This window comes from Clarias gariepinus, chromosome 10 (assembly GCF_024256425.1).
Source record: "Clarias gariepinus isolate MV-2021 ecotype Netherlands chromosome 10, CGAR_prim_01v2, whole genome shotgun sequence".
In the NCBI taxonomy this organism is placed as follows: Eukaryota; Metazoa; Chordata; class Actinopteri; order Siluriformes; family Clariidae; genus Clarias; species Clarias gariepinus.
In genome coordinates this window covers 33,097,643-33,112,128 of record NC_071109.1, presented here as the reverse complement: position 1 = coordinate 33,112,128, position 14,486 = coordinate 33,097,643, and the positions used below count along the sequence as shown (strand labels likewise).

Sequence of the window (14,486 nt, the reverse complement as noted above, 5' to 3'; positions counted from 1 at the left end):
TCAAGGGGGCAAATACTTTTTACACATAAGGCCAGGTAGGTTTGGACAGCTTTCATCTATTAATAAATGAAATAAATATTTAAAAACTGCATTTTGTGTTTACTCTTGTTATCTTTGTGTAACATGTATATATTTCTCTCATGATCTCAACAACATATGTAACTGTGACATGACATTTTTTTGGCGCTGGAAATGCCCTGGTTTCACCCTCACTGTTTACGATCTCACTCAGATAGCTTTATAAGATAAGATTCTATCAAAGGTTAATAATTATCACACAAAAATGTGCAGAGTCTCTTGTGACGTCCCTTATAAACGCATTTACGTGAGATGTTTTTTTTGTAGTCCATTGGCTGGGAAGCGAGGACCGGTGAGGATTCTGAGGTTTACTGAGAAACAGAACCTATATTGTACCTGTGCATGGTGACCTCGTACCTCTGGGTCGTGGGTTCAGATCCCGCTTCTAACAGAAACTGAGCTGGAAATTTACAGCAAGTTCAATAGTTCAGAAGTAGGCGGAGCTTCAGGCAATTTTCTTCCAAAATCTTACATTTTATAATGTGCTCACTGAAATACTTGGAAATTCAATAAGACTTTTCTTCAGATTCGTTTCCATTTTTTGTGATTTTATTTAAAAAAATCTTTCTTATTGCCTTTTTTTATGTTGCAAATCGAGGTCAGTGAAGTTATCACATGTGGTTTATCACCTGTCCATCTTTTTTTCCATGAAGTGTATTTATAAAAAATAATTTTTAAATACAAAGTTAAAGGTACATTTATATAAGCATAAAAATGTGAAGTGAGTTAGTGTTTGTTTTTTAAACAAGAAATTGTATCTGATTGACAAACTAATTTTAATTCATACATAATTGAGAGCATTTATTAATAGAAGACACTAAGTGTGTAAGATTAAACTTTATAGCATGTGCTGATGTTTTTTTTATTTATTTTTTATTTCTGAGCAGCCTCTTAGGTAAAGCCCCTAAATCCACTGGAATCATCACAAATGATTCAGCAGATGACCAATAAATCTTTATATAAAAGTATATCTATTATTTAATTTTCTCCTGGTTGCCTCTGCCAGGGGTTTATACAGCAGCTGTAATCTAAATGCAGCATCAATATTACCAAGAGAAGTGCTTCTGATGAGATTTATTGAGCAAATAAAGAGTTTGAAATATCACCTTTGGGCTCCTCAAACAGTTCTTGATATTACTTAATTGACCGTGATTCATCACAGCAAGGCATGACCGTATAAATCATTAACGTCATTATAAGATAGAGAAGAATAAAGCCTGTGTTTTATAGAAAGCCCGTGCAGTTTCCATTCGGTTTTATTTCCCTCCCTGTTACTTCCACTGTGATGGAACGCGCCTCTTTCTGATGTAAACAGATAAGATATGGGACGCTAGATAAAGCTGCATTAGACTGCACCAGAGTGTGGAGGATTTATTGAGCATTTTAGACAATAATTCATTATAACTGATGGCTCATCAGGCACCGTAAAAGCTGATATACAGTATGTTCCTGAACTTTGCACGGCACTTTTTCTGGGAAAAGAAAGTTATTTATGCAGGAGGAGATCTTTAATATCATGCTGTGTATCAAACTGTATATTCTAAATACTCTAACTTGAGTCATTCAGGATAGATTTGAACTCAAAGAACTTTATTAATCCCAGAGGGATATTGCTTCTGATCAGATGAGGTCCATCTGCACTTATAAGCCAGTTTATTAGCTTCACGTCAGTCATTTTTATTTTATGCACTCAGTGTAGCCCAACTTTTTGCTTTAAGCGAACTATAGGCATCCATACACATTCCAGGACCACATCCCGGTCATTTACTACTTTAACCAGCGCTTTTTTCAGTACTGTGCTAAAAAACTAAATCCTGACTGAAGACCCATACGTCACTGTTGAACTCCCCGTTCCAGATTTATCATTCCCTGGTTTCCTGCTATAACATCCTCCACTCTTCTGAGAAGACTCTTCCAGTAGGCGTTGGAGCGTGACCGTGGGCATCTGGGTTCATTCAGCTACAAGAGCCCTCAGGCGCTGATGTTGGGATGTCGGGGAGGCTCCGGTTGAGTCAGGGCTCTGTGCAGGACACTCGAGTTCTTCCACTCCAACTTTACCTTTTTCCACTCCGACTTCCAACTTTGACTGTATGTCATGACAATTTATAGTCACAGTCAAAGGACAAAGTGGCTTTTATTGTAATTTCAATCATGTACAGTATGTACAGTACACAGTCACATGAAACAACGCTCCTCCAGATTTATGGTGCTGTATAAAACAAGACAGAACTACATGAGACTACGCAGAACTAAAGAAAAGATCTATTAGCACATACTAAGCATTAATGCACATGTCCCAGGTTAAGAGGACATCCAGCATAGACACACAGGGCCATTTGGACAAGAAGGAAACTTGTTAACATTCATTTAATAAGCCAGCTGAAAGAAAAGGGTGTAATTATGTCTAATTAATATGTATATGTAATGTCATATTTCAGAACTTATTAGGAGTTGACATTAAATCATCCCAAAAGCCCAAAAGTTCTGTTACCAGATTCACGTCCTTGTCCAAACCTCGTACCCGCCGCAGGCTTTGGTCTTCCTCTGCAACTGCTCATGTTTGTTTTTATGCTAATTATTAATAACTAAGTTACACTCATGTGTGCAGTATACCTCACCATTAAAGACTGCCTCAAACTTATCTTTAAAAATTAAGCTTTCATACACATTTGGTGTAACTTTTAACTCCTTGACGTACCTGGACTAGCGCCTGAGGCTGGTAACACACCTGGAGCGGTGCTGAAGACAAGCAGCAGATCTAGACAGGGTCAGAAACAGATAAAAGAACTGGACTAATGTCCTGAGACTGGTTCCGGAATTGTCCCAAGGCCAGAAGGGTGTAATAGATCACCAGCTCAGGGAATGAAGGAGGTGGCAGAAATGGACTAAGGCCTGTGAAAAGTACTGAAAATGACTACGGCATGACAATTAACAGAACTGTATCAGGACCTGAGACGAGTAAGAGAATCAGATCAGAGCCTGAGACAGGTCCACCTATCAGATCCAGACCTGAGCTGTGGCAGAAAAAGACCCGGGTCTGAGCTTGGACAAGGGTGTGAGTCCGACAACAGAACTTTAATATCAACCCCAAATAAGTTCTGAAATATTTCACCAAGTATTACATAATGTGAAGAGACTTCTTCAGTTCTTTGTTGTTTTTTTTAGCTGTCTCATCAAATTAATGTTATACTGTCCTGTTTCCCCCTTGTCCAAACGGTCCTGTGTGACTCTGCTAGATGCCCTATGAACCTGGGCTTTGGTGGTTAGTTAGTGTTAATAGATGATTTATTAAATCTGGTGGGAGGAGGAACCTCTAAATAAAAGGAACATCAGATAGTCCCTGCACTTGTCCCTACTGTCAGTTTGCAGCACATCTGTTCATCATGGCTAAGGGGTTCTTTGTCAGCAAGGCAGTTGGGATCACCGGGATCGTGCTGGCCGCCGGAGCTGTGGCCACCATCATCGCTCTCTCTGTCGTTTACGATCAAGAGAAATCCAGAAACAAAGATCTAGAGGTGAAACCCACTGTAGCAACGACAACCACCACAACAGCCCAGCCAACCACACCAGCATCCAACGAACCCTGGGACAAATTTCGTCTCCCTGATACTCTTATCCCAGAGTCTTACGATATCACCTTATACCCACGTCTCGAACCAAACACTGAAGGCCTCTACATCTTCACGGGATCCTCCAGCGTGGTGTTCCGTTGCGTGAAGGAGACGAATCTGATCCTGATTCACGCCCACAGGCTGAACATAACCGCCGAAGTCACACTGACTGCGCTCAGCGGCGCTCCTGCACCCGCAATCAGAGACAGGCAAACCATCAGCAAAACCCAGTATCTTGTTTTTCACTTGAGTGAGAACTTAAAAGTTGAAGAGATGTACAAACTCCACACCAGCTTCCAAGGGGAACTCGCTGATGATCTGGGAGGATTTTACAGGAGCGAATACGTGGAGAGCGGAGTCAAGTAGTAAGCATTCTTTCTTTTCTTTCTGACTTCTTAAAATGTTTAAAACTAAGTGTTGAAAATGTCAGAGCTCTGCTGTTCTCTGGATGGGCTTTCTCCATGAAATGCTTTCAGATCTTTTGTCTTATCTTATGTCAGATTAGTTTGCATTGGTTTTAACAATTTAATGTTTTAAATGTTTAAAACATTACATTTTTCCACTAGTCTGCAACTAGTTTATTACTAATTGAACTTGAAAATGTACCAAAGAAGAATTTTCAGCTTTTTTAAGTATACCCGGACATTTTTAACCATGTTTAAGATCGTTCTAGGTGGTTTTCTGTATTTCAAAGTAAATTATTAATTTAGATTTATTTTATGAAGCTAAATTATTTCTTTTTTTAGTGTGGTGGCCACGACCCAGATGCAGCCTACAGATGCACGGAAAGCGTTCCCTTGTTTCGATGAACCTGCAATGAAAGCTGATTTCAACATCACGCTGCTGCATGAACCAGGAACCATCGCTCTGTCCAACGGCCAGCAAATTGGTATGAAAATTAGGATCATTTTATAACTCAGTGCACAATATGCATTAGTGTTAATGTTTATGCTTGTATATGTCTTCTGAAGTCCTGAAGTAGATCAACTAATTTTATAAAAAAAATCTTAAAATATGTTATAATAATTACATATATGTAAACTGGATACAAATAATAATATGATGTAATGATGTAGGTAAACTGCAGTCAAACTGGTCCATGTTTACACAGTTACACCAATTTTCATGGTTAAAGTTGACCTTTATGGCAGGGTTATTATAATTTTTTTTCTATGACTACTTATAAAGAATAAACATCACTTTAAAGACATATAAATCTATCTTTAAAATCAGTTATAATTCCTCATGTGATTTTTGACATGTACGTGAAGATAATTGTTTATATATTGATGTTTTGTTTTTATACTTTTAGACTCGGTTCAAATTCAGGAAGGTGGTGTGACGCTCAATAAAACCACATTTGAAACTATCAAGAAAATGTCGACGTACCTGGTGGCGTTTATTGTCAGTAATTTTAAGGACATTGGCAAAATGGAAGGCGATCGTTTGGTAATTATATTATGTTTCTTTAGCTAATTTGGTTAACTTTTTATATTTTCAATCTATTTTCTAACATCTATATTTGCACTGATGTGAACCCGCAAAAATTCTGTTTCTCTTTTTTGCTGCACAGATTCGTATTTTTGCTCGTAAGGAGGCCATCGATGCAGGCCACGGAGATTACGCACTGAACATCACTGGCAAGATCCTGAACTTCTTCGAAAGATATTACAACGTGTCCTACCCGCTTTCCAAATCAGGTGAGGGATGAACGCAGGCTGGGGGCCCGTGGTGAGGCCCCTGTGTCGTTATTAGTGTAATTATAATCCTGAAGTTTCAGAACAGAGGCTTTAATGTAGAAATATTAGACTCAGCACCGGTGACACATGTCACATGTGATATCCATCTTTAAATAACGTCTGTTTTTTCCGTCTATAAGACATCCCTAGAATAAAATAGATGATGATGATGATGTTGAAATGATTCATGCAGATCAGGTGGCTCTGCCGGACTTTAACGCTGGTGCCATGGAGAACTGGGGTTTGATCACCTACAGAGAAACAGCTCTGCTCTACGACAGCGCGGTTTCCTCTACAGGGAATAAAGAGCGAGTCGCCACCGTCGTCGCTCACGAACTCGCACACATGGTACACTTTCCCCTGTTCACTGTACAATATATAACTAAAAATAAAACTACAGTGTAAAAGCATTAAACTACAGATTTTGTAGCTAGGAGACTCTGCATGAACATCACAACGAGGGTGTGGTCAGGGCGTGGTCAGGGTGTGGTCAGGGCGTGGTCAGGACAGAAAAGCAGAGTTTTTTTGCCTCTATAACTTTATAACACATATTATTTTCATGGTAGATGGAAGTTCAAATACGGGCAAAATATATTACTGTTTGTTGAACCCAAAAAAGAACTTTGAAGAAAGATTACGGCAGTTTATGACGTGTCACTCTGATGTTCTGTTTCTCACTCTCTCAGTGGTTTGGGAATCTCGTAACCATTAAATGGTGGAACGATCTCTGGCTGAACGAAGGTTTCGCCTCCTACGTGGAATATCTCGGAGCTGATGAAGCTGAGCCTGACTGGAACATCGTAAGTCGTTCATGATCCTTAATTAAGATGTTAATTAATTAAAGTGATTGCAACGTTTAAATGCAACCCCGAGACCTGTTATCATGTCATTGGCTCAGCACTGAGCTCTGATTGATCGATAAAACACGACACACAGACAACTTTATGTCGTGCTATAATTAAAATTTTAATGATTCCTTCTTTTTCCCCTCGTCAGAAAGACCTGATCGTGTTGAACGACGTGCACAGGGTTTTCGCCGTGGACGCTTTGTCCACGTCCCACCCGCTGTCCTCCAAAGAAGACGAAATCCTGAGACCTGAGCAGATCAGCGAGGTGTTCGATGCCATCTCCTACAGCAAGGTGGCGCTCAACACCCACCCCATTCCCGCTTCATAATCTCCACTATTCAGAGTTACCCTGTTCCTCAAATAACCTTAACCCCACCCCTCAGTCTAACACCACCCCTCGGTCTACCCCCACACTTACCCTAACCCTTAGTCTATACCCATTCACCAGTCTAACCCCACCCCCCTCAGACTATACTCACCCCTCACTCTAACCCCACCTCATGTGACCATGTTTCTATGAGGTACTCTGTGCATTAAGTAATATGTTTATGTCTGTATTCTTTGTGTGTGTGTATGTGTGCACATGATTTCTGTCTCTAGGGGGCGTCAGTGTTGAGGATGCTCTCGAATTTCCTCAGTGAAGCTGTTTTTGTGGATGGTATCAATGTAGGTTTCAGCTCAGCTTTTCTCCTATTTTTTTATTTTAAGATAAAATTTGTCATTCTTACATTTTTAATAGCAAACATTATCAATGGTAGTTGCTAGCTAGAATTATCCAGAAAAATTGATGGAACAACACTTTTACAATCACAATTACAAACAACACCAAATTTGATTTGTAAATTATAGATACTTTAGTGAATTTGTGGTTAGTGGGCGGAGCCAAATTAATTCACAAGAAAAGCAGAAAGTGTTCATAACTAATATTAACAGGATATATTTTCCCTTCCTTACAGAGCTACCTCATGGCCTTTAAGTTTCAAAACACGGTATACACAGACCTTTGGCATCATCTCCAGCAGGTGAGCTTTTTTTCCGCCCTGGTGAATTCTTTTCATGATGCTTACATGCTGTTAGAGGTAAATAATCAATAAGATGAAAATTGGGCAATATGGTCTAACCAATCAGAATTCAGGATTAGAAAGAGCTTTGGTGTGAAATCAAAAAAAAAATAGATTCTCATTAGATCATTAAGGTTTTTAAAGACGTTCGCTGAAGTTTTCTGATTCGGAAGCAGACTGTCGGCAGGTTCCACGGAGAAGACTTAGGAGAAGGAACCAGGGCTGTAACTGTGGAGTGTTTGCTAATTAAGGCCTGACTGTGTGGTGTTTAATCTCTTTCAGGCTGTAAACAAATCCGGAACCAGTCTCCCGACAAGTGTTAGTGACATCATGGACCGCTGGGTTCTTCAGATGGGTTTCCCAGTGGTGACGATTGACACGACGACGGGAACGCTAACTCAGCAGCACTTCCTCCTGGATCCTGATTCTGCCGTGAACCAACCGTCTCCATTCAAGTAGGCCCGGATTATAAATTAATGAATATTTCATTAAAAAAAACAAAAAAAACAACAACACACAGTTAAAAGAGACGTGTGATGTAATATGTGGGGAATGTACTTGTTTTTTCTCCTTTAGCTACGAATGGATTGTGCCTATTCAGTGGATGAAAAGCGATGCTCAACAAAACATCTTCTGGCTGGAGAGCAAAACCGGTGAGCAACAACATGCTGCATCATACAGTGAAAAGGGGTGTGGTTAAAAGGGGGTGTGGTCAAAAAAGGCGTGGCTGAGAAGGGAGGGGTGATTCTGGAAGCTCTATTGTAAGTCATAAGAAAGAGTGTGACCCAGGAACACGTCACTGGAACACCTGCTCTTCATTTGATTCTACATAAGACTTAAAGATGAAATACAAAAATAATTTCCATTCCATAACTCTCAAAATAAAATCAGTTTAAAGTTTAAATCAATCAGTTTAAAGTGCTTCAAATGCATATGAACATTGAGTTAATGGCCACACCCCTGCATTCACTTTAAAACGCTTTACACTTATATAATACTTTATACAACAGTATTCATTAACACTGTTCCCATTTTAACTTCGCTACCAAACACATGATGGAAACAGAGTGACCTTGATAGCGCCCTCTTCTGGACAGTCATGATTTCCTTTATTTAATGAAACGTAATTGCTTTCTAGATTTGTGAGCAGTTCCCCCTCAACCAGTCGTAGATAACTCTCCCATCATTACACTATAAAGTGACACAATCAGGACATCATTGTAGACACATCTGTAATGTAACACATCTGTGATATGGCTGTGAATCTGATGATCTGAATTATCTGTCCTGTTTTAAGATACAAATAATGAGATGATTATCACGGGTTCTGATTGTCTGGTGGCCAACCTCAACGTCTCGGGGTACTACAGAGTGAACTACGACATGGGGAACTGGAACAGACTGCTGCAGAAACTCAACAACACACACCAGGTACTGACAGCACCATAAACACAAACACACACACACACACACACACACACACAAAACATCCTTCAGCTCGAACATCAGTCATGTGTGTGAATTTCTGGCCTGATTACTGGAGTGCTCTGGAGTGTGCTGATGGAGTGTTTAATCGTTGCCAGTGAATTAGAGCTGTTTATTTATTATTTGAGAAAAATGTTGATGATGTGATGGAGTGTCGGTGTGTGATGTTGACTTTTGAGAAAGAACTTTATGGATGTTGCAGGGGATTTGGAAGTGTTGGAGAATGTGGGTGTGTGTATGATGGGTAATTCTGGTGTTTGTTTGTATTGGAGAAAGTGTGTGTGTGTGTGTGTGTGTGTGTTTGGTGCAGTAAGTCGCCGAGTGGTGTTTATGTGTGAGTGGTCACATGGCTGAGGGATAGTGTGTGTAGCTGGTATGTGCTGGTGTTTGATGATGTCTAGTCGGCGTTTAATGCAGTATGAAAGTGTTTGTTGAGGAATATCTCTATTCACTGCAGTGCATGATAAAGTATGATAAAAAAAACTGATAAAGTTAGAAAAGTTAAGAAATCTAATGTTGGTGTTCGTGTTTACGTGATCTCAGTGAACCTTAAACAATCTTTTTTCTCCCCAGAGCATTCCCGTCATTAACCGAGCCCAGATCATAGACGATGCTTTCAATCTTGCAAGGTGAGTGTTTCAAATCTACAAACAAAAATCAATCAGATCATCAGAATAAAAAAAACACATGATTTGAATTGAATCAGTGCATTATGTAGTTATTTATGTGTTACTCATCATTATGCATGATGCATGCTGATCGTGTGTGTGTGTGTGTGTGTGTGTGTGTGGTCCACAGGGCGGGTATTACTGGGACCACGCTGGCTCTGGACACCACGCGGTATCTATCACTGGAGAGGGAGTACATGCCCTGGGAGTCGGCTCTCGACAACCTCGACTATTTCTACCTTATGTTCGATCGATCGGACACTTACGGCCTCCTGCAGGTCAGATTACACACATCTCACAATTTACTCAGTGAGATAAGACGAGATAAGATAAGATAAGATATACCTTTATTCGTCCCACAGTGGGGAAATTCTGCATTACAGCAGCAAAGAACAAGTTCAAACATAAAGCAGCGACAGTACCATGTATAAATAAATAAAAGAAAAGAAAAATGAACATTATCAAAAACAAATATTAATACATAGCATACTGTATAAACACAGAAAACTAAAAATAATACAACAGTAACACTTCAATTAAATCAAATTGCACTAGGTAATATAATATTCTACAGTTTAAAAAAGATTTTATTCCACAGTTTCTATCACACAAAAATTTTTTTGATAATATAACTAGATTGTAAAAGTTTATGTTTTTATAACAACAGTTTATCACAGTAATGACAGTGTGGTGAGAGGTTCACTGGGAGCAGCTGATTGTACAGTAATAAATACACTGTGTGTGTGTGTGTGTGTGTGTGTGCGCACGCTAATAAATACACCAGGGTGACAGGGTTAGTGATAAAGTGTCCTTTATTAAAGCGAGCGTTAGCGTCCTGCTGTTGCTTGTTTCCTTAAAGCAGCTGTAAGTGTTTTCGTCTCCTTATAGAACAGCAAAGTCCCAACACTTACATTTTCATATTGTTTAAGAGCGACACGGTGAAATTCAATGAGTTTGTGTTCTTGCTTACGTTGTGTCATGTGACTGAGAAACCCCAAAGCAGCTTAAACTCCCTTACTAACACACACACCTACACACATACACTCTAACACGCACACAAACGTACACACACCTACACACACACTAACAGCAGCTGAGCAGTTTCCTTATCAAAAGCTATAGGATGGTGAAGTCTGTCTGAAGTGTGAAGTGTTGGAGTGGGCTTTCGATATGACAGTCAAACATCTGCTTCCTGTATAAGTGGGCGGAGCCTAGCCATGAAAAATGCCCCCCAGAAATTTCAAACTCCTGGTGTGTACACACATACTAAAAGTCGAGATGGGGTAGGGATTATATCGTGTCCAATTCCTCCCCGTCACTAGGGGGCTCCCACAATAAGGCTACTACTACCACTCAGTCGGGAGGGCCGAAGACTATCGCGTGTTTCCTCGATATTACGTGACGCCAGCCGACCGCATCTTTTCAAACTGTTCGCTCTCGTACCTTTGGGGGCGGAGTAACACACTCGGAGTACAGCGCTATCCGCTCTTTCCGCTTGCATAAGCTCACAGGAGCACTAGGTACCTCTCACCCCTCCCCTCTGAAAGAGCTCAGCCAATTAGCTCTCTCTAGACCTCCGGCTGCGAGAGGGTACAGCATCACCCCGAAATCGAACTCGCGATGTCCGGATGATAGGGCGAGCACTTTACCACTGCGCCACTCAGAGGCACGGAGTTTGTTTTTTCATTCAATTCACACTTTACTTGCCCTTTTTACCCTGTTTGATCGTGTGACCTCTGTGTCTTGCAGGATTACATTAAACAACAGGTGGAGCCGCTTTACACGTATTTTAAGGGCATCACAGTTGACTTTACCAAAATCCCCGATGGTCACATGGACCAGTAAGTCTCCTGGGACATTTACTGGAATGGAACTGTAATATAGTTATGCACATTATAGCTTTTTATCTTAGCATAAATAAATAGCTGTTTATTTTTTATTATTATTAAATTATTGAACATGTAGAGTTTATACTAACACTAAATTTTGTATTCAGTAAATCTGCAGCTCTCTTATCAGTGCATAAAAAAAAAACTATTTAAATATTACCTACATGTTTAATTATGTGTGTGTTTGCAGGTATAATGAGGTGAATGCTCTGCGCATGGCCTGTGGCTCTGGACTGGCAGAATGCAACAGTATGGTTATGAAATGGTTTGATGATTGGAGGACTAACCCCAGCCTCAACCCGTGAGTCTTATTATCATGTTATTATTGTTGTTGTTGTTATTTATTTATTTATTTATTTATTTTTGTCTCTGACATAGCTGTATAAAATGCCAAGTGAAACAGCAGAACATCAATAAAGAACATTAATACAGCAGATATAATTTAGGGTCACCTTCACTCATCATTACAGCTGAACCTTTTTTTTTTGCAAGTATTATTCGTTCTGGAGCCGTGCTTGTGTATCAAAATACTCATATATCAAAGTGAATTTCCCTCATGAGAAATAATAGAAACTCAGATGATTCGTTCCACAACTCAAAAATATTTATATGAAAATAATTAATAAAAAATACAAAGTAAAGATAAAACTAATTAACCTGCACTTTACCTTTGAAAGGAATCGTGACTGGTGTTAGACGAGAGCAAAAGCAGGAGCGGGAGGCGGGGGTCGGGGCATGGGTGGGGTGGGGGTTATTACCCTGTAGGACGACTGGAGGCCGTTGTTGTAGTACAGTTACTAATAAACAGTCACTACACTTGAACACAAAATAAAAAAATGTTAAATGCGCGCGCACACACGTGGTCACAATGTTATAGTAAACCGTACACACACACGCACGGATGTTGACTATACGAGTGACACTCAGCAGACAAATCGCATATGCACAAAAGTACTTGTATATAAAGAACCCGCTTGTTTAACAAGTTAAAATTTATTAACAGATTTTGCTTGTTTTATTATTATTTTTCATGTTTTTTCTTGCTTGTTCATTAATACTGTATGTATGATATTTAATGAGTTTAATGTTATACCACACTATCTCTGACACCAACATCAAACAGTTTGTGTGTGAACACTCTCCTTAAACTCTCTCACTCCTTCAGGATTCACCCCAACCTGAGGTCGACCGTGTACTGCCGAGCCATCGCTTTAGGGGGCGCCACAGAGTGGGACTTTGCCTGGTCCATGTTTCAGAACTCCACCATCGCCACAGAGGCCGATAAACTGAGAGCCGCCATGGCGTGCAGTACCACACCCTGGATCCTCAACCGGTAACCAAAACATTCATCTTTTATTTAAAAAATGTAAAGAATTCGACAGAGCCGTGAGTCTGGATCGAGGACAGGGTTCACGTAAAGTCAGAGGGCAGGTAGAGGAGGGGGGTTAGTCCTAAACACTAGCACGAGGACAGGGATGAAGAAGAGGCTACCAGCACCGTGCTTCACGCTGGGGAGAGAGTCTCTGAGAGATGAGCGATGTGGTTCTACAAGCGATGTGGTTCCGTCAAACACAGCTCTTTGTTCAGAGGCTGAAAACCCACATTTTGGTTTCATCAGAGAAGCCTGGAAGCTTTTTTCTCATGTCTGCTGTATAGTATTACTGTGATATACTTCACTATATCTGTGTGTGTATGTGTGTGTGTGTGTGTGATATCTCGGTAATCTGTCCGTCGCAGGTATCTGCAGTACACACTGGATCCGTTAAAGATCCGTAAACAGGACGCGACGTCTACGATCGTCTATGTGGCGAATAACGTGGTGGGTCAGCCGCTGGCCTGGGACTTCATCAGGGCAAACTGGGAGTACATCTACAGAGAGTGAGTGTCTCACGTTTTCTTCATCTGCATTCCACTGCACTGAGGGAAATGAAACAAACCAGTGAATAAAGCAGAGTAACACACAAACCTGGACCGTAACCGTGTGTGTTCTGTTGCGCAGGTATGGCGGCGGATCGTTCTCATTCGCTAATTTAATCAACGGGGTCACCAAACGCTTCTCTACTGAGTTCGATCTTCAACAGGTACACACACAGACACACACACACACTTTTACAGGAAACATCACCATGAATGTGCACTACACATGTTCCTGTCAGTAAGCTGTTACTACAGAAACGAACACATTAATATAAACCTGCACTACGGTCAGAGCTGCTGTTATAGAGAACTAATCAACACCCTCTGACCCTCTCTCTCTCTCTCTATCTCTCTCTCTCTCTCCGTTTGATGTTGCTGTAGTTGGAGCAGTTCAGGAAGGATAATGAACACATCGGCTTCGGCTCCGGCTCCATGGCCATCGAGCAGTCCATCGAGAGGACGAGGGCCAACATCAAGTGGCTCGAGAAGAACAAAGAAGTGGTGAAGGAGTGGCTGAAGAGTGCGATTACAAAATAAACACATTCTCTCTCTCACACACACACACACACACACACATACACGGGTAAATGAGACCAACTGATATATTTATTTGCCACATGCTGATATTTCCCAGAAGTCTTTTTTATCCAGCGGATAAAATCATTATCATTAATTGTTTTATTTTAAATATTTTACAGTAATTGCTTTTGTATTAAATGATGTTTTTAAATCTTATATTTGTTATGCGTTTGAAAAAAAATAAAACAATTGTTTTCCTTTTTAAACATATTTGTGTATTTATTTGTCAGAATCAATCGCCACGATCGCCTCTTTTGAGACGCCAGTAACTAAAGCCAGCCGTTATTTGACTGAAACAGTTTTTAAAAAATTCTACTGATTTGAGTTTTCACTGAGTTCTTCCACCCCTAGTGGTCAGGAATTGGAACTGCACCAAATACTCCATCTGGGCAGCCCTTCTCCTGCCCCACACTCACACTGAGGACACATAGAGGAGAGCAGCAGAAAGAACACTTAGTGACAGGACTGACTCTCTACACCTGCCAGGTTCCTGGTTTATAGTAAATATCATAAATAGGATGTAATAAATTAGCATAGTAAGCGGACATGCCTCAATAGAGTGGACTTCATCATCATAAATAAAAAGGAAGGTTTTGTCTGTATACGTTGGT

General features: G+C 40.3%; 1 protein-coding gene across 1 annotated transcript; it reads left to right on the top strand.

Moving 5' to 3' along the window:
* Nucleotides 1-3,432: 3,432 nt before the first annotated feature.
* On the top strand, nt 3,433-14,081 carry anpepb.1 (alanyl (membrane) aminopeptidase b, tandem duplicate 1). The gene is made up of 20 exons (XM_053506570.1): nt 3,433-4,054; nt 4,436-4,578; nt 5,002-5,138; nt 5,263-5,389; nt 5,622-5,776; nt 6,115-6,228; nt 6,425-6,568; nt 6,877-6,942; nt 7,233-7,298; nt 7,620-7,792; nt 7,914-7,990; nt 8,635-8,768; nt 9,396-9,451; nt 9,621-9,768; nt 11,240-11,331; nt 11,570-11,680; nt 12,545-12,712; nt 13,117-13,257; nt 13,379-13,460; nt 13,678-14,081. The coding sequence occupies exons 1-20, from the start codon at nt 3,462-3,464 to the stop codon at nt 13,831-13,833; spliced, it is 2,883 nt and encodes a 960-aa protein (XP_053362545.1). The 5' UTR covers nt 3,433-3,461; the 3' UTR covers nt 13,834-14,081.
* The last annotated feature ends 405 nt before the right edge of the window (nt 14,082-14,486 follow it).

Bases quoted from the DNA above. Each gene is read 5' to 3' on its own strand.
- anpepb.1 (XM_053506570.1), top strand. From the start codon at position 3,462: ATGGCTAAGGGGTTCTTTGTCAGCAAGGCAGTTGGGATCACCGGGATC. The intron at 4,579-5,001 runs GTATGAAAATTA...TTATACTTTTAG, and splicing joins GTCCAACGGCCAGCAAATTG to ACTCGGTTCAAATTCAGGAA. The intron at 6,229-6,424 runs GTAAGTCGTTCA...TCCCCTCGTCAG, and splicing joins CTGAGCCTGACTGGAACATC to AAAGACCTGATCGTGTTGAA.